Genomic DNA, 23,480 nt, shown 5'->3' on the forward strand with positions numbered 1-23,480 from the left:
TCTGTGTGGGCTTGGCATTGGTGCAGGAGCCTGGTTTGGCCCTGGTACAGAATGTACCAATCCCTATCCCCAGGGACAGGGTTTCCTGCAAGAGCCCCAGGCTTAGCTGATGCAGAAAGGGAAAAACCGAATTTCAGTCCAAAGAGATTATTTCTACCCAGAGATCCCCACAGAGCTCTTGTTATTTACATTGACTGCTGCAAATATATTTGGAGGAATACACAGCCTTGGCATTTGGGGTGGGAGGGAGGGCAATGCACAGAATTATTCACACAAGTTTAAGAGAAATGTAAATGAACGTAATAAAATAAGAAAAAAAATATTTTCTTCTGCTTCTCAGTACAGGAAGCAAATGGTGTATATGTGAAAAAGTGATGTTTGCAAAAACCAGCTGGGTTGACTGACATGCTTTTTATTGCTTTAGTGATGTGAGCAAGGACTACTGCTAGAGTTTCCTTTCATTCTAACCCATTTAATTGCCATCCAGAGATGTGATGTCAGTTGATCATTTAACACATCAGAAGTACTCAGTGAAAATTATTGTCCTGTCACAGATTCTGTGAGAGAATGATTTCTCTTCAGGGTTAGGAGGAAGGGGACTGAATATGTAGGGAAGGATTTTCTTGTCAGGGTAAACACATTTCTATGGAACTGCCTGACAGAAACTTTAACTCTGAAAATGACTCAATTCTTTATTCCATCTGGGACTTTTCCCATGGGAGTTTTACTACTCTACATAACTATAAAATTGACAAAGATTCAACCTTACATTTATTTCTGTTGAACAGACTTTTTTATTCTCCTTCCCTTATATGCATGAACCTGACTTTGGTAGGAATGGCGGGATTGCTCAATTAGAGAGAAAAGATCTCTACAATGAGGTCAGTTGTTCTGGCCTAAGGGCAAACATTTGTCCTTGTACCATCTTCCCCATGCATGCGCCTTAATCTTTTCCTTCTTGGCAGAAAGTCCATTTAATATATTTTTAATTTGTTTTTAAAAGTACATCAAGTGATGAGGGGTTCTCTTTTGTCACTTTTTGTTTACTGTCAGAGAGTAGTTTTCTATTGTTTTCTCCCTATAGACTCCTTTTCTCCTTCCAAAATTGCTCTCCCCTTTCCCTGTTGTTGCTATGAACTTTACACGTGAAAAGCTGTTTGGAAGCAAAGAGAGATAACATTTAATTGCTAGAGAAAGGTACTCTCTGTTCTGCATATCTGCCTTTCCTGTGACAAGCAAGTTTGGACTCATCAGTGTGTACTGCCCTTGATAACACAGCAACTACGATCTGGATTTCCAAGGTATTTAGGTGCTTAAAGAAGAACCTAAATTCTTTAGTAAATCTGTACCTTTAGGAAATCTGTATCTTATCAAAGATAAATGAGACTTTACTTTGATGACTGCTATTTTTGTGTCCATGAAAGTAATCAAATAAAGTACATTCAGGTGGGATTTTTTTCTGTTTCTGTTTGTGAAAACAGAGAGGATACTTTGTGGTTATGCTTTCTCATAAGAATGGTGGTAGAATCCCATGCAAGTTTGGATTGGTCCAGCTGTAATTAATTATTTTTTTATTTTATGTCTATCCTAGATAAAAGATGCCTGATTCTATTGCCAGACACTGAGAAACCTACTATCCTTGATACGACGAACACCAGTTTTACATTAAGCTTGCCATCTGTCACACCACAGCAGCTATGCCCTGGAATATCGCAGCCTACACCGACATATCTGGTATTTCTTGGACAAATGACTAACAACCGCAGGAACTCAAGCTACTGTTTGTCTGCTCTACAGCAAAAACCATTGGTATGGCTATTTCGGAACAAAAATGCACGTGATATCATATATAAACAGGGAATGTGATATCACTTCTAGACATTTTATAAACCATTCTGTAACTTTCTATCAGGGAGTTTTTCCACTTTTACATCCCCAACAGTAATTCCCCTTTCTGTTTGGTATTTGTTAAGTGGTAGATACCTTAGCTTCCCTTTGTGCAAGTACTCCTCTACTTTTTAACATGCCTTTGCTAAAATCCTGTTGAAACGGGTCTTCAGTTTCTACTTGTAAAAAGAGCAGTTGTGGTTGATATTAATCTGTTTAAATAACTCTTGAGACTGTCCAGCAACCATATGGCTTGCCTTTATGTGTTTTGTGGTAGTTGTACTTGCCTTCGTAATTTTTTCTTCTGTTACATTTTTTTTGACTTTGCCATTTCCTATTTAAGTACCAGCCACTGAACAATGTGGTATTGTAGTCATGCTAGTTACGCCTCAGCTTGTTTTTTGGCATGTGTTTTCTGTAGTGACTTATTACCCAAACTATCATTTTAACATTCTTTTTTAAACACTAAAGTGTATTAGAATACAAAAGCACTACTATATTACTTTTTAATACTCATTTCATTGACAGATGATTGGTGTGACATAAGACTCTCTTTTCTAAGAATACATGCTTAGTATCTGATTTCGAATTACAGGAATTTCAGGGTCCTATAGCTGTCATAGACAACCTACAGCCATTTTCAAGTTATGTTATACAAGTTGCAGTGAAAAACTACTATTCAGATGAGGAAGTGCTGCCTATGGGAAAAGAGACAATTGGCACAACTCTATATGGAGGTTTGTTTCACATTTTATTCTGATTTTGAACAGAATTTTCATCTCAGTTAAAGGAAGGTATGTGTAAGTTTGGGTTGCAAATCAGAAGCAGAGAAATTTTCTGCTTAAAATGTAACCTGTGTAGATCTTCACAAGGTTTTGGCAACCAGACTTGATGAATCTGTAAGATTCATAAGACATGTATGATTCCTTAATGCTTTTGCTCATTGGCTTCCTGAGGAAAGATAAACTATGGTTAAAAGTGGCTAAACAGTTGCAGTTTCTGCCTTGGACCACATTTTTAACAAGCTCTGTTTGAATGTATATGTGGTTACATATGTTTAAATATGTGTGTTATGTATTCATTCAGCATTAAGATTTTTCCCCTTGGCTTGACATTATTCTCATAATTACTGTTTTTTAGGGTAATGCAGATTTGATTTATTGTGAACCAGGCTGAAAAGACAACACTACATTTTTACTTCTCTTGGCCTGAATGCCAATAGCAGATTTTCAGTTGGTTTCCAGAATTTTGATGTGCCCTTCTCAGTTCCTTTCACACTAGAAGAAGAAAGCTAGGAGTAGTGCTTTGAACTTGAAATGTTCACTGTGTCATTTAGGGCAGAGAGTGGACTGGTTAGGGATTACCTAAAAATAAATAAATACATGAGTAAACTTATCTAATTACGGCAGAAGGAAGCTAAGAAACTGCGGTGGGAGTGAATGGGTGAGAAAGGTATGAGTGAAGGCAAGAGGCCAAGATATGATGGCAAGTGTGGTGGTTTGGCCCTGGCTGGACGCCAGGTGCCCACCAAAGCCGCTCTGTCACTCCCCCTCCTCAGCTGGACAGGGGAGAGAAAATATAATGAAAGGCTCGTGGGTCAAGATAAGGACAGGGAGATCACTCAGCAATTACCATCATGGGCAAAACAGACTCGAATTGGGGAAAAACTAATTTAATTTATTACCAATCAAATCAGAGTAGGATAATGAGAAATTAAAACTACATCTTAAAACACCTTCTCCCCACCCCTCCCTTCTTCTTGCACTTAACTTTACTCCTGATTTCTCTACCTCCTCCCCCCCAGCAGCACAGGGGGACGGGGAATGGGGGTTGCGGTCAGTTCATGTGGGGGGTCAGTTCATGCAGCAGGTTGTGGCGTTGTTTCTGCTGCTCCTTCCTCCACAGGGGGAGGAGAACTCACACTCTTCCCCTGCTCCAGCATGGGGTCCCTCCCACGGGAGACAGTTCTCTGTGAACTTCTCCAATGTGAGTCCTTCCCACGGGCTGCAGTTCTTCACGAACTGCTCCAGCATGGGTCCCTTCCACGGAGTGCAGTCCTTCAGGAACAGACTGCTCCAGCGTGGGTGCCCCACGGGGTCACAAGTCCTGTCAGCAAACCTGCTCCAGCATGGGCTTCTCTCTCTCCATGGGTCCACAGGTCCTGCCAGGAGCCTGCTCCAGCCCGGGCTTCCCATGGGGCCGCAGACTCCTTCGGGCATCCACCTGCTCCAGCATGGGGTCCTCCATGGGCTGCAGGTGGATATCTGCTCCACCGTTAACCTCCATGGGCTGCAGGGGGACAGCCTGCCTCACCATGGTCTTCACCATGCAGGGGAATCTCTGCTCTGGCACCTGGAGCACCTCCTCCCCCTCCTTCTTCCTTGACCTTGGTGTCTGCAGAGTTGTTTCTCTCACATATTCTCACTCCTCTCTCCCGGCTGCAATTGCTGCTGCACAATAACTTTTTCCCCCATCTTAAATATGTTATCACTGAAGCGCTACCACCGTTGCTGATGGGCTTGGCCTTGGCCAGCGGCAGGTCCAACTTGGAGCCGGCTGGCATTGGCTCTATTGGACTCAGGAGAAGCTTCTGGCATCTTCTTACAGAAGCCACCCCTATAGCCCCCTTGCTACAAAAACCTTGCCATGCAAACCCAATACAACAAGGCAGCCAAATGTAATTGTGTTTAAGCGGAGCTACCTCTGGACTTTGTGATGAGGTGTGACCTGCTGATGCAATGGAAGAGGACAGGGACAAGAGCTTATAGCAGGGTCTAAGGGAGCAGGTAGCTGCAGCCTAGAAAAGGATGACAAGAGCACAGCTCACTTTCTGCAAAAGCAGGAAGCATTCACAAAGTAACAAGCCAAGGCTACATTTGGGGAAAACCTGCAAATAATGCTGTCCATAAGAGACAAGATGCAGTGCAAGTGAAAGGTGTATTTTATTTTAAAGGTTTTGTCTTTAGTACAAAGTTGCTTTTGAAAAAAAGAATGAGAAATGAGAGAAGAGAGAAAAGAAAGCATGATCAAGAGCACCTAAATTCTACATAGCTTGTTATTCAAGCTGGTTCTTTATTATTTGAGAGCTGGACCTGTACTTCTGTCGCATGTCTGGTTTATAAAGCCAGTTTTCACCTCACATAATACATATGTGTGCTATATTACCTGATGATGTAGCTCAAGAAACATGTCTAGGTTAACACCTCCTCCACTTCCTTCTTTGGGTGTGTGATTTTGCGAATTTCTCTTTCTCTTGTCCTACTCCAAAGGACTGTCTGTCTCTTCAGTGCTCTCTTAGAGAACTCAGTAATGTTAAACACACTTGTTTATTTAGGGCACATTTTCCAGTACAAGAAATGGGGGACTTCAGTAACAGTTCTGCTGTTGATGTGTAGCCTGTGTTACATTATGAGGGATCTATAACTCCACTCAGCACACACTGATTATCCAGCTGACCATAGCAAGCTACGGTTTTGCCTGATCACTGGTGTATTTCTTACTGTGTCTTCTGCTCTTGCATTCATCCTCCACCCTTTACCTTCATAGTTATCCTCTCCATCCTGTTCTGGAGTTTCCATTGCAGAACATAGATCTGGTGCTGCCTTAGTTCCCTAACTAAATAGAAACCAGCAATGCTGTTTTTGTTTGTGGGTTCAGACCTCTGTTTGAGTCTAAAACTACTGACTGCTCATCTTGTCATACTTGATGAAACTTCGGGCATGTCATAGCAAGGAAACCCAACTCTCTGCTGTACTTTAATGCAGACCCAGGTGCTGACACTGTGAGTGCCAGTGTGTCTCCCATCTGTCCTTGAAGCTGACATGGCCCAGCAGTTTTCCTCAAATGCCACAAGGGCAGCTGAAATTCAGAGGCAGCCTGAGTTCAAGATGTCCTTGTTCTTTGAGAATACCACTAGTCTGAGCTAGATGCCTCCTGCGGTTGGAAATATCTTAATTAGGGCAGGAAGATGCTTCTGCTCACTCCCTGCTTCACTCTGCCTGTTTGCATCTGTGGGGCAGCTACGGTCCCAGTTTCCCTGAAGCTCTTCTCATCTCCAGAAAGAAAAGAATCGTCCGAAGATGCATGCTATGCCTTTGCCTGCGTTGTCTTGCCTTGCAACCCAACCCAACAGAAGTACCTTGCTCAGCACTTTTTCTTGTTTTGCGCGTGTATGCGTGCACGTGCACGCTTGTATCTGTCTTCATGAGGAGTTGCCTTTGCGCTGGTCTTCAGATAATTTTCTCATCATTGGAGTGATGCTCCTGGACTCACTTGATGAAAACATGGAAAACTGTAATGAGAGCTAGCTATTCCCTGTATTACACATAGCACTTGCTTGCTCTTCTGTTGTGTCAGATTTGCTCTGCAGCTGTGCTCCATTTATTGTGCCTGGTGTCACCAGCCACGGTCAGCTTGATCCACATATAAACTCATCACTTGCAGAGCCATCAGGCTCTGATAATACCCAAGTCAGCAAGGCAGAATTATAGCCAAGCCTACATGGCAGCCTGTTTGTGTTTTGCAGGAAAGACTGGGGAGATGGTACCTAAGGATGCTTGCTGTTGAACTCACAGTGATGTGGGAATGCTGTAGACCCCACCTTCACTAGTTTTCCTGCCTGGCTCTTGTCCTGCAGAGCTGGAGCAGTTCTTCTCTGATAGAGGGTGAGGGAGTGTAATTGAGAGGCACAGCAGCACCTGGTCTTTGGGCATTAGCTCACTTAACCCAGCTACAGCAGGGCTGGCTGTAGCTGACATACAGCTGTGCAGATCGCGCAGCTATGTGGATATTACTGTGACATGCAGCTAGGGCACCACAGCAGAAGTCCTAAGGTTTCCCCTTCTCTCTCTTTACCTCTGCTTGGCTTTTTGCTGCTTCAGAAGGTGCTGAAGCAACTGGAATTGAAATAAGCACAGCCACCACTGTGTTTTTCTTACTTGTCTCAATATCTCTTTCCCTTACTGATCAACTGTGCCCAAGGAAAAATTTTATCCAGAATAGCTGGCAACAAGTATATGCCAGGGGTCCTGATTCCCTTTCTTCTTCTCTTGGGGATGCACTCTGTGGTTTCTTTAAAGACTCATTGATAGAACAAGTAACCTCTCTTTTTGCCACCATTGTCTACAGGAGAGCATCATCTGTGAGCTGCCAGTGGCTTCTCTTATGCATAGATCATTCCTTGTTTTTTGTCCTAGGAGCAGTCACATTTTTTCCCTTAAGAAAATCTCTGTTTAAGATGAACCCCTTTTCATCTTTCAAATGAAAGTGAAAGAAGAGGTGCAGGCACACTGCCACTCTTCTTTTGAGGTCCAGACATGCTATACTTCGGAAGTTCTCTTCCAACCATGCTATTTTTTTTTCTCTTAACAGTCAGATCTTTTAGCATCTGCAGCATCAAGCAAATATAGGCTCTCATCCTATGTGGAACTCTGAATATTATGAGCATATCCTAAGGAGTCTATGGCAAAAAATAAGAAAAGCTGGCCTTTGATCAGTAGATTTCAATTCTTTGCATGGGAATCCACATCTGTATTGTAAAATTTGTATGACACACTGATTGAATAAGATTGAATATTGTTGGAATGTGGCAAGAATTCACACCGTTGCTTCTTTATGTGGTAAACTGAGCCATCCTGCAGCAACGTACAGCCTTTCAGTGGCGAAACATAAAGATAGCATATGAAATGGGAGACTGGGTTGCTCCACTGAAATGGCATTTTTCAGTCTCAAGTTAAAATGAAACATGAAACTCAGAACGGGCTTCTCTAGTTAGGGTAAAACAAAACGTCGAGATCAAAATAAAGTCCTAGACAAAAAAACCCCAACCCAACCAAAAAACCACACCAGCCCCCAAACCCTAAGCATTTTTAATACGTATTTGTATCAACATTCAGAGCTTTTCACAATTTGTTGAAAAATTTCCAACCAGCTGTAAACAGAACATATATGTGTCCTGGCACTTATGTTCTCAATTTCATGAATGTAACTGCTAGTTTAAATTGTAATCAGATGCTGCTAGAGCCTCTTGAAGTGTGTATACTATTTCACACCTCTGAAGCTGTGTGAATTCCCTCTGTCTTTCCCTCAATTCTGTAATGAAATGAAAGAAGCTTGGATTAATCTGTACTTTCCAACAAGTAGCAAGATAGAAGGAATGAAAAAAAAGGAAGACAACTTGGAAAAATTAATGCATTGCTCTTGCCACAGAGTGTCACTCTTACTCCACATATGTTTTAGCTAGCGAAATGAGAAATTTGTCTTCTTTACTAGTCTAGCTTCTGCACATTTCTTTGAAATAATCTGCAGTCTTGCTACTAGGGCATAAATTACAGCATATGTACCTATCATTCTGATATGTTGGGAACATAGATAGTGTAATGACTTGTTAACTTGTTACCTATCTATCTGGACAGTTCAATAGGAAAAAAGAATTTTTAGTGCAGAGTTGGGGCATGCCATATACCATTTCAAATTCTGTGATCTCAAAGCTTCAAAGGAAGGGTTGATTTTTCCAGAACGATTAGTGAGTAACCAGCTGGCATGAACATCAGACCAGCAACCCAGTTTCTTGCTTACACAGCTCAGCCAGACCATGTATTTCTGAGCAAAATTTTAAATGACGGCAAAAAATGTTTAGTTTTGGGTTTTCTTTCTTCAGACTTTTCTGTTCAAGAAAAGACTTTCCAATTGGAATAGTGCATGGGTAATTTTTTTAGTGCATATCCAAGTAAGCATCATATTAAACTCACACCTAAGACCCTGATTAGGAAACAAAAAGCGAGCAGGAATTCAGTGATATGACTACAAATGTAGAGATATAGGACAGCAGCTGTTTTTTTGTTGTCTGCTTGCATGGTAGGATAGCCAAGGAGATACTAAAAAAGTCCCTCAAAATATTTTGAACTTGTCTGCAGCTGATTGACTATACAAGAATATGAGTTTTACATATGTAGAGTGTCAGTCCTGTAAATGGATCATATTCATATGCTTATAACCTGTCTTCTTTCCTCAGTGACATTTCCTGACTTCTCTAAAAATAAAACAAACAAATGAAAAAACCTCTAGTGAGATCTGTACCTAAAAGGAGATTAATTTTTCTTTCTGTTTCAGTACCAGAGGCAGTTGATTCCATTAAGACAGTAGTTTTGTCTGACACCATCATCAACATATCTTGGAGTGAACCTCTGAAGCCAAATGGACCTCTAGAATCCATCCGCTATCAAATCTCTGTCAATTTATTACCTCCTGTCCCAGTGACACCCTTGCAAAAAAGTGAATTTCCAAATGGGACGCTTGCCTGGTCTGTCGGTGGGCTCCAATCCGGAACAAACAATTTATTCAAGGTATAATTACAAGCAGTTTTACCTGTTTGTTCACTAACCTGCAAATCTTTAGACTGTTCTTCTGTAAAGCTATATGTGTGTTTTGAAAATATGAGCTCAAAGCTTGGCAGAGTTCTCTCAGTCCTTTAGTCTTAAGGAAAATTAAACATCACAGTTTATTCCTACATGGGTTGTTCAGATTACATCCTTAGAACTCAGATCTTTTCTATTTGGGGAGCACACCACAGATCTGAAGAGTAAATAGGAGTTTCTGCTGCAAGCCTGCCATTATTGCCCTGATACTTGATGCAAGATGCTAAGAGAGGGTCAAATGACAGGTATCCTCTGTTCTCAAAGGAGGATGCCTGGAACTGTGACCTGCTTGTGAAGGGCTAGGTGAAGTGCAATAAACAGGGCTATGTGAGTGCAAATGGGTCATGGCCAAAAGATAAAGGCTTTTCTCAGGAAAGCAACATTTCTGAAACTTTCATAAAGGGGAAACCTCTATATATTCTATCAAGAGCAGACTCAGCCATTTTGCCAATTGCTGCTTTTCCTTTAATAAATAACATTTCATTTAGCAAAAAAACCATTTTTTTTCTTAGTCCAATAAAACAAAAAGTATCTGATATATCCATAGAGGTATAGGTGATGACTCAATTAATAGTTGACTGATTCTGTCTTGCAGCAGTCACATTTTAAATAAAATCATATTATAAAATATGTGTGCAAAGCTCACAACAAGAACAATGTATCAATGTCGACCCTTTAACAAATGCAGAGGACTAACAATGACTTAAAAATGCAAGTAGAGGCTTGGCTATTTGGTGGCCTTTGAAGAAAATTTCTGTAGACAAGAATATTGAAGGGTGGTTGCAAACCCTCTGATTTTGGATTTCATTGAAATATGATGCTGTCAGTGCAATAGAAGTAGTTTCTTCCACTGCCCAGGCAAATCATAGACAGAGGAAGATCTAGATTTTTCAGCTACCATATTGAAACAGGAAATTTGTAGAAATAGGAAATATAATAATAGGCCAGGCCCAGGATAGCTAGCAGAAGCAGCAGAATGGGGTATCCATCCATCAGCTGCTGCAGTTCATGTGGGCTCCCACATCAGCATCGCGCAAAAACTTTGGTGGCTTGCATAGTTATGCAGGGCTATGAATGGTGAGAATTGAGGGGCAGACACATCAGCCCCCCTGCCGCCCCTGCTGTCAGACTCAGGCAGCAAGGCTTTTTGGACAGCCAGGGCAGGGGGAGCGCCATCCTGAGGTAATGTCAGTATTACCTGCCTGAGCACATGTGTTATTGCTGTAAGAATAAGCAGAAAAGAGTAACTTAATACGGAGGCAAAATCAAGAAGGTGGAGGAACCGAAGGAGCTCAAAGTAGCAAGGACTAAAAAGGCAGTTGGGAAGGCTCTGTTAGTATTCTGAAGAAGAAGACAAAAGGAAGAATAGATTGCAGTATCCAGTGCTTTTTTTGTTTAGTTTTTAGGAACAGGAGACCTGTGACTAGATATGTAACACAACTGCATGAAGTCAATGGTAGCGCAACAGATCAGGAGAAGGAAAGATCAGGTTAAAGACTATTTATGTAGGTTATATGTATTTAGCTCAGCAGCATCTGATGGACTTAAACTACATAAGGAGATAGTTAAAAACAGTCTGTGAATATTCACGATTATCTTCTGTAACTTTTGGAAGAGAGTAAGTCCCATAGAACTAGCAAAAAAAGGGTCACACAGCTTCAAAAAGGAAATTATAGACCACTTTGTGTAACTTCAGTACCTGAAGTTATTTTAAGGACATATACAGTTTTACTAGGACTATATTAGGACATATATCGGTATTATTAGGACTATATTAGGACAAAATGTTAAACAGTTGGTATACAAGCACCTAGAAGATAACAGAGGAATAAAAATACCCAGTGTGGATTCATAAGAACAAAACATACTGCTTCTCCCTTTACAGATGAAGGGTTAAAAGGAAAACAGTGTATGATGTATCTGGACAGCAGGGCTATCACCAGAGTGACATTTCAAAAGCAACCAAGTAAACATGTTGTCTGCAGAATGCACACTGGGTGCATCACAAATACAGTCAGAGAGTGGTTTTCACAGTTCGTGCACGGGCTGGGACAACATTCAGCTGGTGGCAGGAGGGGACCTGTTCTGGTCTTAACTTGATTTTGTGCTTTTGTTAATGATTTGGATGGTATAATGGGGAATATGTATATACACACATACCTATATACCTACATGTATGTATGTAAGTATGCATACCCAAACATAGGTCATATTTGATTGTGGCTTAGTGGAAGGCAGTGTGCTAAGGCACCTCCTCACCTTGTGTTTTTGTGATTCTAAAACACTGCCTAGCATGTGATGGGACATCTGCATGCCTGTATAAGAGCATGTGGCATTTAAGAAACGTCTAGAAAGAGAAGAGTCTTGGTAGAAAGATGAAACAAGAAACTAAGAAGAGTCTCTGAGGAAGGGGACTCTAGAGCATGAACTTCCAGCCTGAAGATGTGTAACGCTGGAGCTGTGAGGCTCAAAATCTTTCTACACCTATATCTATATTGCCTGAATATTGTCTTGTTTGAAAACAGCTAGTCTTCCAAACACTCGGAATTGCTCGAGCCACCTTTCCAGCTGGTCTGGTATTGTACAGTTCATCTGTTTCCTTACTAGGTTCTTGCATTTCATCCCGACGAGAAATGGTTTTCTGAAAGTGCCCCTGTCATTGCAAAAACTTTTGAGACTCCACCTGCACCTGTCAACATAGTTCCCAGAAATACCAGTTTCCAGCTAGAATGGAGAGCTCCTCTGCATGTCAATGAAACCAGCTTCTGGTTTGAGTTGCATAAGGTAAAAATACCCCTTAGGTTTTTTCCAGATCAGAGTAAATTTAACCCACTCTGTCCTGGTGAGCAGGACAGGGTGGCAGGATGTATGTGAAGAGTATCAGTGGATAATTTGGGCATGGTGACATCAGTCTTAGTGGCTCAGAAGGGGCAGGATGGAGTCAGTGTTTGCCAGGAACAAGGGGGAGTGCAGCTGTAGCATTTAATACTCCATAGTGCCAAAGAACATCCTGGATGACCCCGCCAGAATTCTTCCCGGGTCTCCCGTTTCAGTAGAGTCCCCTCCCTCTTTCCTCACTGCCCTCCCCCAACCTCGCTTGTAGCTACAAATCCTGTGTCTGTTCTGCACAAGAAAGAGAAGGAAAGGGTTTTCATCATTAAATATTGGCTACAACCTAGTATGTGAATTTTATTTTCCTGTGATAGAGGTTAGGAGAAAATGCTGGAGAGAAAAACAGGTCCGGTAGTGCAGACTGTAGAAGTAAGAGCAGCATGGATGGAAGCTTCAGATTTTAATGTCTGGACCACTGGACACAGAAAATGTCGTGTGCTAAACTGGATCATGAAGATTCCTTAATATAGATAATCGGATTCATTAGGCCTACACCAAACATTTCCCTGCTCTAACACAAATGTTATAGCACAATTCAACTAAACTGCCTCCTTTCAACTGCATCATGGCAAGCTGAACTTATGGGCACGTCACGGTGATCCAGAAATACAAGCTGCACAGAGATAAGCAAGGAGAAGGCTCCTTTTGGCTGTGCAAAGGGGTCACTTAATCTGTTGTCCTTTGTGGCTGCCAAGACTTGTAGGTCTCCTGAAAGCAAAGAAAAAACCTAGATTTTGTGTCCTTAGTCTCTAAGAGGACTAAGTCCCGTGACTGAAACAACACATGTGTAGTCTCTCCCCTACAATATTAAAAGGTGGCAAAATAGTTAATCTACCCAGGAATAGAACTGTGACACACTTTCAGCGGAGCAAGAAAGTTGACCACAATGATATTTTATTTTTCTAGTGGCAAACAAAAAGTGACTGGTTTTCTCCTGCAAGCACTACATGCACAGCGGGTCTTGTTTACACATGCAATCTCACAGGAACTCTTCCTTCAACCAACTACTTTGTAAGAGTAACAGTAGTTTATGTTACAGGAGTGAAAAGCACTTCCTCTTCAACAAGGTTTAAAACTACAGGTAAGCACTTAATGTAGGATAACAAGATTTTAAGACTATTTTCAGGATGTGAATATTCAAACACAATATTTTGTAAAATTTAGCAGGCAATTTTCTTATACTGAGAGCCAATAGTTGTGTGTGTTTGAAAAATAAATAACACAATACTGTATCTGCAAAAGTAATAGAGGGAAAGAAATGAGGTTCATTTCCAAGTGGAGCAGAGGAAAAGTGTGAGGGAAACAAATTAAATGCCTATGTGCATGTGAACTCATAACTATTGGTGAAAGCCTGCATGTGAATGAAAATTTTGAAATTTGTCCATTGCAAAGAGAAAGCCAAAGATTCATTCTCCATGGGGATTACTGATGTAGATCCTCCATCCTTTTGTATGTCTAAACACCCATGTGCACATCTAAATTTTTCTCTGTGCCCGTTAGCCCTTTGTCTTGCTATAAACACATTTTAAGGGTTCTGTTTCTTCCCCCATTTGGCCTAAGCTGGTGTTCCCAGTAAGCCAGGAGTTCCAAAAAGAGCAGAAGACACTAAAAACTCTGTACAGTGGGAAAAGGCTGATGACAATGGAAGCAACCTGACCTACTACATCTTAGAAAGCAGGTAAGCTACGTGTGCAGGCACTCTTCCCTTAGGGAGCAGCCCAGGACAAATCTGAGTGTGCAGGGTCTTTCAGTTTGGTTCTGATGGGAAGAGTGAAATATCTATGATGCAAATGGCCCTTCTCATGGGATCTCTTTCTTGGGTAAACTAAGTAGCCATCATTTCCAGAAATTCCTGGAAAACTTAGCAGAAAATATACACTAACAACCTTTCCAGACCAACCCTGAAATACAGGGATATATTTGGATATATGTTGGTGAATTAGAAGAAGATTTGGAGATATTTTCAAATCACAAATTTCAAGCATGTAGTATGTATTTTTGGCTAAAATGTATGTAGAAATATTTTAGTGTTCAGAGGACTCTTGAAAAGGCATTATAAAGTTGCCAGAAAAAAACATAAGGTATTCCCACCAACATGGAATGACTAGATAATTTTTAAAGTGCTCTGTCATCAAATACAGATTGCCTGGACTATACATGTCACACTCATTAGGCATCTATAGAGTGCCAATTTACACTTATTCCTGCACTGGCATTGGAAGGGCTGAATGGACAAGTTAGAGTATACTGCTGTGGTCAGCGACTTTGAAACTTCTCGGTTTTTGACCATGACTCTGGAGGGGTCTGTTTAAGGCAGTCAGTGCAAGGCTTAATTAATGCATTATTTAAAAATGAGGAGAGTCCATCTTCTGAGATATTCCTGTGACATTGTTTGAAATCAGGACTGATGGAGGGAAGCAATTTTTTAAGCTCAGCTATTATTTCTTTTTCCCCAGTTAACTCTGTGCTTATGAAAGCTAAGGACTGACAGTGATGTGGAGCTGGGCATACTATACCTATATAAGTTTTCACCCAGACATATTTTCCTGGTGCTGTAAGCTTCCTCCAGTTCTGTAAGCATATGGTTCTGTGAGCGTACAGCAGCACTGACCTGGATGCTATGAGACCACAATAATTTTGATATGCCGACAGCCAGTTTGTACCTGGCTTGCTGCGGATGGGTAAAGAAAGGACAGTCCCTGGGCCTGTGTCAGGGCTGTGCATTAGCCGCTGTGTTCTCCAGGCTCCAGCTTCTTGTTCATCTCTGGAATCATAATGCATCACTGAGTTGTTTTTATTTTTTTAATGAAATAATAAATTTTTCTCCTGCAGTTTGAATGTGCACATGCTGATGTTTTTGACTGAATTTCGCTTTGAGCCTCATGGTCCTTTTACACCAGGTAGAAAAATGTTAGGCCAGTTGCATAGCATTCTAGAAAATATTGGCATAGCCCTTTGAAACAACCCGTTTTTCATACAGCTCTGGTAGGGACGTGTACACACAAAGGACATGAACATACAGTTTTCCTATGTCTTTCTGGTTTAGAAGCGTTTGACCTTTTTTCTGCATTAAACTGTGTTGGGAGAATGACTGACATGCCCATGAAGGTCATTTCACATGAAATATTACATTCTTGTGTGACATGAAATGATATTTCAGATATGGCCTTTCAAGTTTAAATACGTGGTCTTCTTTTGGTTGGTGAATAATCAGCTCTGAATTTATTGTGAGCAATCAATCTCAGTCCAATGGGGAAAGGAAGAAATATACCCAGCAGTCAGCAGATACTATGGGAAACTGGCTAGCTAAAGAATTGTGTCTTCACTGCCAATGACTTGCTTCCTGTTTAGCTTGTGAAACCTGATGCACAAGAGCCACTGAATTACTCTGGGCCCAGGAAAGCAAAAACCTCTAACAGGACACAAAAATAAATGTTTATTTTTTTTGGAAAGCTAAATAAGAAGGTTTTGAAATCTTAGCTGTGAGGTGTACACTGGAACAAGTGAAAGAGTGCTGGAGCTTTTTATGTCTAAAATGTTCTAGCATTACATTTCTAATGCCAGGCTAAAGATGTGTGATTCTTAGCACTGCTGAAATAACACAGTACGATTTTCTGCTCCGTAGCCAAAACCCCACGACCAGATTGAGCTTTCATGCAGGCAGAGAGATGTTGTGAAGGCCATGGAGCTGAAGCGAAGAATGGGACGGGAAGCACTGCGTTAATGACATACCTGTGTTATTTTGCTGTGCCCATTGCAGAAAGCGGCCTGACAACACCGGCAAAGTGAAGTCCTTGTGGGAGGTGGTTTACAACGGCTCCTGTGCCAGTATTTGCACATGGAAGGCCAAGAACTTAGAAGGAACTTTCCAGTTCAGAGTGGCAGCTGCAAATGGGCTGGGACTTGGTGAATACAGTGACACAAGCAAAGATATAATTTTAGGTGAAGGTATGTCCTGTACTTTCTTACTCTGTTAATCAAGTTTTTTACTCAGAATAATCATACCAATTTATAAAGAGAGACCTGCTATTTTAATAATGATGTTGCTGCACAGGTAAAATAATGTGTCTAAGAGGTAATAAATGGTGACAATTATATGGTGACCCCAGCTGCTAGTGCTCATCTAGGCTCTTTTGCATGGAACAGTGGGCCTGAAAGTTGCTTCTGCTCATTTATACCAGTTTGTCTCTGTGGCCCTGCACTCTGCATTATGCTATGATTCTTGAAATAAAGATAAGCTCCCACACTGGATAAGGATGTGAGGATTACTTCTTGCCTTCAGCCAGAGTATTAGACCTATGCTCTGTGGGTGTTTTTGAAAATCCCACCTTGAGTTGTCAAACAGTTCAGCATTTTTTCTTTCCGTGTACGCAGTAGGTCATCACCACAGGAATGGCCCAGAGCTGGGGGAGGAGGATTAGTCTGACCAAATGTAGACATCTACATAGAGCCAACAAGAAAGCTTTGTGCAGAGGAAGACATTTACACAGCAGGCAGCTCAAGGGTTCTCTCAGGTTTGCTCAGCTCCATAGGATTGATACTGTTTCTATATGCAGTCATTAACCAGTTTTCCCCCTCTACTTAACAGATACTATGATCTCCCCAGACACCATGATTGCCATTGCTGCTGTGATCGGAGTTGTTGTGCTGGGCTTGACTGTGGTCATGCTATTTGGTTTTGGTACGTGGCTGAGTTTTTTGCATATCCTTGGTTCACCAGGCCTCAGTAAAAGGCAGTTCAGATGGCAGAAGATGATCGGCCTCCAGGTTTAGGGAAATGCTGAACAATCCCCAGGGTGGGAGCGGGCAGGAATTTGTATATTCTCATCTTTTGAGGCCCTAGACATGGCTGGTTATGTTTTCAGTAGCAAGGACAGGATACCAATTCACTCCATCCTCAGGCATTTCTTGCTATTGGTTCCCTGCAGGGAGAGCACAGGAATGCTGAAGGAACTCTGATGGTCCTGTGTACCCTTATAAAAACATGTACCTTATAATTCTCAAGTTGGATACTGCATTTATTCACCAAAGGGTCCCATTTTTTTTCCTTTTAAGCTTTGTCCCTGAAGAAAGGATGTAGAGATTACCCTGAGATGTAGATGTCCACATGTGACGATCCTGCCCTCTCACTCCTCATCCTCTCTCTGGGATACAGCAGCAGCCCTTCGGGCTTGGGTCTTACCACACACAGAAGTGGATGCTTGACTGATTTCTCAGCTCAAAGAGTAGCTGTCTGTGTTTTGTGGGAAAAAGATGGTGGCCAGATGGAAATGTCTTACTTACTTACATGAGTTGCTGGGGGGTCATGTTGAACAGAATAACAAAAAACCTGTAGCCTTTCAGCCTGCTCGCACGCCAGGGTGCTCTCAGAGTCAAATATCTGATCGTCTGCTTTTCTGTTCCAGTATGGCACCAAAGATGGAAAACCAGAAAACAGGCCTTGCCTGGACAGATAGTGTTTATCAAGGAAGATAAAGAATTAGCTCAACTTAGGGGAATGGCTGAGACAGTGGGACTAGCCAATGCCTGTTATGCTGTAAGGTATGTCCTTGGAACAAATGTATTTTCAGGACAAAAACATCTAAGAGGGCTTCCCTGGACTGGTTTTCGTCAGTGCACTCATCCCTGACACCTCAAGGTGGAGTTAAAAAGGCTGCATTTGCACTGCAGGGCAGGTCTGCTCTGAAGTACGGCCTGCCATGTTGGCTCTCTGGCGTGCACCCTGGCCTCAATTGCCCTTAGCCTGCCTGGCACACTCATGTTGGCAAGAAACGCAAGTGCACAGGGAAGGAAGAAGACCTGGTGTTTTCCAGTAGCTTCCAAAACATCCAGGCTTCACCTGACCTCCCCTTAAATGTACCTAATGAGACAAATAGTACCAGATTCATTTGAGGAAGAATTTTAATAATATTTCAAACATTCTTAGGTATGAACAAGTGACTAGTATTGCTGTTTTGTAGGACTCTTCCTTCTCAAGCAGAGATTGAATCATTGCCATCTTTCCCTCGGGACAAACTAAACTTACACAAATTGTTAGGAAGCGGAGCATTTGGAGAGGTGTATGAAGGGACTGCACTAGATATCCTGGCAGATGGAAGTGGAGGGTCCAAAGTAGCAGTCAAGGTAATCGCAGCTGTGTATTTCTCTGGCAACAGAACGGGATGGACAGAGAGATTTGGCTCAGAGGTTATACCACAGAAACAGGTGTTGACAGATTTGGGTATTTCCTTGCAGTATTTCTTGCAAGTCACTTAAAGCTGAGCCTATCTCCTTGTAATGGTTGCTGGAAAATAATGTGTATTTAAGGCCATGTCTATGTCTGATTGCTTTACTTAAGTGCTATGTGATAAAGGTGGTGGTGACCTAAGTGTCATTACACTTTTGCTTTCTGTTGAGTAGACTTTGAAGAAGGGTGCGACAGACCACGAGAAGAGTGAATTCTTGAAGGAGGCACACTTAATGAGGTAGGGACAGCTTTGCCACTGGGCACCCTTTGAAGGCAGTGTCATGTGAGGGTGGTGGCCTTCAAAAGGAATGAAAGCAACACTTTCCTCTTAACAAATTACTGTGGCATTTTTGGGGGGTTCTCCTGTTTCTGCTAAAAAATTAAATCACTACTGATGAATTTTATGAAAATAAAGCTATAAAACTGATTAGCAAAATTTAAGATACAGACTGCAAGTTCAGTATGTTCATATCATGGATTTATTTGGGTTTGGACTGATGTATTTCAGTATCTTTGCTCCCCTAAAACTAAGTTAGTTGTTAAAGGCAATTGGGCAACATCTGGTTAATCCCATTTTACCAAAATAAACGTATCAAAACAAGCTGATGCCTTGAAGTTTCAATTTACTGTGGAAACTGTTTTTTAAAAATGTGCATACTTACCACTAGAGGCTGCCACATACCTCTGCTATTGAGGCAGACTTAAAAAAATAATGCATCTGTCACCAGTGCGAGAATTTCACCTAGAAAGGTCTGTGTGTCAGCTAGAAATCTGGTTTTCCAGAGTCTCCACAGAAACAAGTAGAAGTTCAGCTGAAGTCTTCAGCTGGTAACATAAGACTGAGAGTGTGGTTTAGTTTTCAGATGCACTTCTGCACTTCTCTAACTTTTATTTCATGAGTGCAGAATTAGAAGCATCTTTTGAAAAATGAAGGATTTTATAACCTGTACAGAAAACAGTGTTATTAAATTTGAAATTGGTTTTCACAGCATTCTTTTTTTGTGTTTACATATTTTTTAAAAAAATCTTGCATTTTTTGCCTAACTTTTTGCACACACTGTACATTGAGTGAGGCAAGAGGCGTGTGAAAACCAAAATAGAACCATGTCATTAAAGTGTAAATTAATGACAAAGAGTAAGTGTTGTGTGTAAACTTCCTGCAATCTATCTTCAGTCTACCTAGCAGTCATAAATCCAGTTAAGGTCTCTTTTCTGTGTAGTATGGAAATTATATGTACCCATAGTTAAAGTCTCTGAAGCTTCCCCAATTCTGCTTTCTTGTTGCAGTTAATAATCGAAAACCAGAAATCCTGGAAAAATATATAATTGGAAATTATTACGTTTAAATCTAAACACTGATGTGGGCCCATATATACACCAATAAAATGAGACATAGAAACGAAAAGGATAGAAAAGTTTAAATATTATATATTCCCAGTAGTCATTAAGCAATAATAAAAATTTTTGGTATGTTTTATATGCTTTAAGTCTTCCATTTTTTTTAACATGAAAAAAAAAAATATTTAGTTCCCTTACGGAGGGCTTAATGATTTTTCTTGATGGTCATCTGTAAGGTCTCATAAATGAAACCAAGGACAGAAAGGAAAAATAAGTGGACCTCATTGTTTACAAACCTTGCTGTTAGATATTTAAATGCAACTTTTATTTTGCTTGCCTTTTTGGATGTTCATTAAAATTTGGATTGTAGTGTTATGCATACTGTCCCAGTTAAGCAAGGACTATTTGTTTCTTCTGTTACTGCTGTGCAGCAATGGGGAAATTGAGTTGCCTGTATTTCAAAAACTCATTTGATATTGGTTATTAGTGAGTCATTTGTGTGCAAATATATGTAGCAAATTCTTGGGTGTATCCCATCACCTGGAAGTAAGGAATGACAGCTCAGTGGAGAAAGGGCTGTGTGAGCTGTAAGGAAAGTGCCAGGTGCTCCTTCCCATCTTTTTGTTCTTGAGAGTGTCAGAGTTTGTCTGATTGAGAGGTATGTGCTAGGGGCCGGGGGGAACTGTCAAATTTGAAATCACACTTTTTGCTAGAGCCTTTGCCCATACCTAAGACTATGTGAATTGAAAGAGGTTAGAAGGAAAATGTCCCTCTGTTTTATTTGTTTACAGTGGTGCATTTGACAGCATTTTGGGCACCACCAGTTCCCCCAATAGAGTCAAGTTTCTCTGACTGCTGGTGCAAGTCCTTTCACACAGCAGTGCGAAGGGAAAACCATTTTCTAACAAACACAAGAAATGTGATTGTAAAAACACGGGCACTGACAGAGGCAATAAATATTCTTCATTCTTTGAAGAGTACTAGATCTGAGAGTGCTGATTGCTCTGTGGTAATCCCTATCTTTTTGGACACACACAGGCAATTACTAGCATATCTGCAAGTATTCCTCATGCACATTTTGTTTCTCTTGAAAAGGTACTGTGAGAAACAGTTCTCTGAATTGTGAAAATAGTATGTTGCACCTTGTGCTTTTACCTTTCTCTGTGCATTTCTCTGAGTCAGCAGTTCTACTGTGAATATAGTAGTAAAAGTACCCTATTAAAATAATATAGATACCTTTAATGTACAGGTGGCAATTCATGTTATTCCTAGATGAGATTGCCATTTGGCTACCTTTCTTTGCTTCCTGGAAATATGATGAAGTCTGCTTTTAATACGCATGCATGCATTAGAGTGCCCGTCAAAGTACAGTGTAAGCCTGTGTTTTGAAAGGATGTCCCTGAACTCTCCCCATGACTGAGCAAATCCAGGCACTGTGAGTTTCTAAATCATGTTGTTGGTAGAGGCAGGATTGTAAAGGCCAAACTGCTCATTCATTGCTTGCAGCTATATGCACTTTATTAGCTATCAACCAGCTGGATTTCTCATATGTAATCTTACAGTCGTTTCCTTCTCTTTAGTAAATTTGATCACCCCCACATTCTGAAGTTACTTGGCGTGTGCCTGTTAAATGAACCTCAGTACCTTATACTGGAGCTGATGGAAGGAGGGGATCTACTTAGCTATTTACGAGGAGCCAGAAAGCAAAAGGTAGGGTAAAGACCATGAGACTTATATTTTTAACCTGTAACTGCCCACAGTTTCTCAGTTTCTCCCTTTCTCAAAGGCCATGCTGATGTTCAGCTGTTTCTGTACCTGCAAGGTCTAACCTGGCTTTTCCCTAACACCCTGGGACCTCAATATTGATCGCTGACCTTACATTCAGAGTTGCTGTGAAGAAGACTGAATGTTATTAGACCACTGACCAAAGTTGTGTTTCCAGTTGTGAGATGTCTGCTGAGTTTCTCTCTATGAATACCATGAACAGTCCTTTGAAAAGTGATCATAAATAATGGTGGTCATGTATCTGGTCTATTAGGCCTCATAGGGTTTTTTTTTTTGTCTTTGAATAGCAGCAGTATCCTTAATGTGCTAGGCATAGTCCAGGCATATAAGAAAATACTGTCCCTGTGCCTGTATCCTCAAATTCTTTAGAAGGAAAGAGGAGAAAAGAATAAATATCTTCAATTAAGTAAATTTTTTCCATAGTTAGTGTGCATGGTAATATGGATGGTAGGATAGTAGGTCAAAAGGACTCAACACTGAAATTTTATAGCACTATAGCAATTGTCTAGTTCATTTACATGATCAGATCAAATCCACAGTCAGTAGTGAATTCTACTGAAATGTATATACATGTATTCTACTAGAAAAATATATTATACTGATTAATACAGCAGCAAGCAAACCTGATCTGATAGTGGGAGGAAATTTTCAGGGTCCCTTTTCTTCCACTGTAGTGAAGAAACAATTCTGAAGGTCCCAGGATATTCTTAGCCTCAAATCAAAGAATAGGATGTGTTCACCTTCCTTGCAGTGCAGTGATTTGGCAGTTTACCCTGCCGGTAATTAGTACTCGCTCTATTGACATACAGAGATTTTGCACCTGTGCTTTGCATGTTTTGGAAAAATCCTATGCATTTCAAATGAGGAAACAATACCATCTTTGCATAGGGAGGTTGTCATTCTGAGTTTGTAAAGCTGGAAGACATGGCTAACTTCTGTCTTTGTTTCTTGTAGCTCCAGAGTCCCTTACTGACAGTGACTGACCTCTTGGATATATGTTTGGATATTTGCAAAGGCTGTGTCTATTTAGAGAAAATGCATTTTATACACAGGTACAGAACTTACTTCCTTAGTCTTCCAAGGTTTACCCACAATATCGAGACTAATTACCTTACCTGGGAAAAAACGCCTAGAAAGATGTCACAATGGAACAGGGAAGGTCAGAGCATTGGAGTAAAATTTAATGTTATGCTTTTCTGCTAAAAATTATCTACAGTTCTCTCACAAAATGGTGGGCTATTCTAAGATCTGAATCCAGGACTCATTGCACCCTAGGCAAGAATCATATCCCATGCAACAAAGAGAGGGCAAGTGGGGAGATCCACTTACTGTCTTCATCTGCCTAACGGGTAGCTATAGAGGACATAGAGCCAGACTTTTCTCAGAGGTGCACAGGAAAATGATGAGAAGCAACAGGCACAAGTTACAGCAAGGGAAATTAGCTAATATTGTTCACAATGTGCAGAATCATTCACTGGAACAGGTTGTCCAGAGGGGCTGTGTCATCTCCAGTCTAGAAGATATACAAAACATAACTGGATGAGGCCCTAAGCTGCTTGATCCGACCTTGAGGTTGGCACTGCTCTGAAGAGAGGGTTGAACCAGATGACCTCCAGAGGTCCCTTCTGACCTGAATTATTCTGCGATGTTAACTCCATCCTCTTGTTTCTGCCTTACAAATCAGGGACCTGGCTGCTCGCAACTGCCTTGTGTCTGAGAAGGAATATGAGAGCTCCTCCCGGGTAGTAAAGATTGGTGATTTTGGACTTGCCAGAGATATCTATAAAAATGATTATTACAGGAAAAGAGGAGAAGGCCTACTCCCTGTCAGATGGATGGCTCCTGAAAGCCTCATTGATGGTGTCTTTACAAATCGCTCTGATGTCTGGTGAGTTATAGCAGTCATACAGCTGTGGGAATAATCATACTAAATCCCA

At 41.1% G+C, this 23,480-nt stretch overlaps 1 protein-coding gene across 1 annotated transcript in view; it reads left to right on the plus strand.

The window, feature by feature from the left end:
• The window catches only part of ROS1 (ROS proto-oncogene 1, receptor tyrosine kinase), a 76,476-nt gene that overhangs the window by 36,104 nt on the left and 16,892 nt on the right, over positions 1–23,480 (plus strand). The window contains exons 28-41 of the mRNA XM_050894482.1: positions 1,592–1,809; positions 2,483–2,624; positions 8,998–9,230; positions 11,910–12,086; positions 13,101–13,275; positions 13,755–13,872; positions 15,955–16,142; positions 16,783–16,875; positions 17,600–17,735; positions 18,155–18,317; positions 18,594–18,658; positions 21,339–21,468; positions 22,498–22,595; positions 23,228–23,431. Coding sequence (XP_050750439.1) covers positions 1,592–1,809; positions 2,483–2,624; positions 8,998–9,230; positions 11,910–12,086; positions 13,101–13,275; positions 13,755–13,872; positions 15,955–16,142; positions 16,783–16,875; positions 17,600–17,735; positions 18,155–18,317; positions 18,594–18,658; positions 21,339–21,468; positions 22,498–22,595; positions 23,228–23,431 — 2,140 coding nt within the window. The remainder of the gene's footprint in view (positions 1–1,591; positions 1,810–2,482; positions 2,625–8,997; positions 9,231–11,909; positions 12,087–13,100; positions 13,276–13,754; positions 13,873–15,954; positions 16,143–16,782; positions 16,876–17,599; positions 17,736–18,154; positions 18,318–18,593; positions 18,659–21,338; positions 21,469–22,497; positions 22,596–23,227; positions 23,432–23,480) is intronic.

The sequence above is a fragment of the Gymnogyps californianus genome, chromosome 3 (genome assembly GCF_018139145.2).
Source record: "Gymnogyps californianus isolate 813 chromosome 3, ASM1813914v2, whole genome shotgun sequence".
Lineage (NCBI taxonomy): Eukaryota > Metazoa > Chordata > Aves > Accipitriformes > Cathartidae > Gymnogyps > Gymnogyps californianus.